This window comes from Puntigrus tetrazona, chromosome 14, assembly GCF_018831695.1.
Source record: "Puntigrus tetrazona isolate hp1 chromosome 14, ASM1883169v1, whole genome shotgun sequence".
Taxonomy (NCBI): Eukaryota; Metazoa; Chordata; class Actinopteri; order Cypriniformes; family Cyprinidae; genus Puntigrus; species Puntigrus tetrazona.
The window spans coordinates 13,578,165-13,579,143 of NC_056712.1; the positions used below are offsets into that span (position 1 = coordinate 13,578,165).

Sequence of the window (979 nt, forward strand, 5' to 3'; positions counted from 1 at the left end):
ATATATAAATTCTATTCATGAAAGAATCTTGAAAAATCATATTAATGACAAAATTACATTTATGACAGAAAATGTATTTTCAACCGTGATAATATTTCACAATATTATTATAGCACACATGCAGCTATGGTGAGCATAAGCATTAAAATGTAAAATATGGTACCGACTACTTATGATCTTTTGAATAGTAATGTAATTTTAATATTAGAACTGAAACATGTTTTGTCGTAGGTAATGGTTGTCGGACCAACTGATGTGGGAAAGTCAACAGTATGTCGAGTGCTGCTGAACTACGCTGTGAGACTTGGGCGAAGGCCTACGCTGGTAGAGCTGGATGTCGGCCAAAGCAGCGTAAGTAAACGATGCCTAAACGATCAATGCAACATCTGCCAAACATTACAGGCTTGTGAGACATGAAGTGAGAGATGCATGTTTAATTGTCCTTGTCTGTAGGTTTCTGTCCCTGGAACGATGTCAGCTCTGTGCATCGAGCGTCCTGCTGATGTAGAAGAAGGCTTCTCCGTGCAGGCTCCGCTTGTTTTTCACTTTGGCTCGACCACACCAGGAACAAACATCAAACTTTACAACAAGGTAATGGCATAATTGCACTCAAGAGAGTGTTGTCTTTACACTCAAGTGATGTACTGTGCTTCGGCCCATAAATTATTAGAACAGATCGAGCTTGGCCCAAAACAGAAAATTCCAAACTATCCTGGCACTGTTTAATCAATAATAACAAGGAGAAGATGGATTAATCTTTTTCTTAATGCTGCTATAAAGTCTTGAGCTGCTGTAGCTGTTAACATAAAAACAATAAAGCCAATTTCTGTAGCGGTAACTGAAGAAAATGTAGTACTCCCCAATTGCATGATGACTTACTATGATGAATATTGTTGCACAGCAGCAGTGTTGGACACTGAGAAATCAAATTAATTTTGCTTTTTTTGAACTTTCAACACTGATGCATAAATGTAACATA

General features: G+C 37.8%; 1 protein-coding gene across 1 annotated transcript in view; it reads left to right on the top strand.

The window, feature by feature from the left end:
• LOC122357305 (polyribonucleotide 5'-hydroxyl-kinase Clp1) overlaps positions 1-979 on the top strand; it is a 3,504-nt gene that overhangs the window by 1,201 nt on the left and 1,324 nt on the right. Inside the window, exons 4-5 of the mRNA XM_043256648.1 lie at positions 232-351; positions 454-591. Of these exons, the coding sequence (XP_043112583.1) occupies positions 232-351; positions 454-591 (258 nt within the window). The remainder of the gene's footprint in view (positions 1-231; positions 352-453; positions 592-979) is intronic.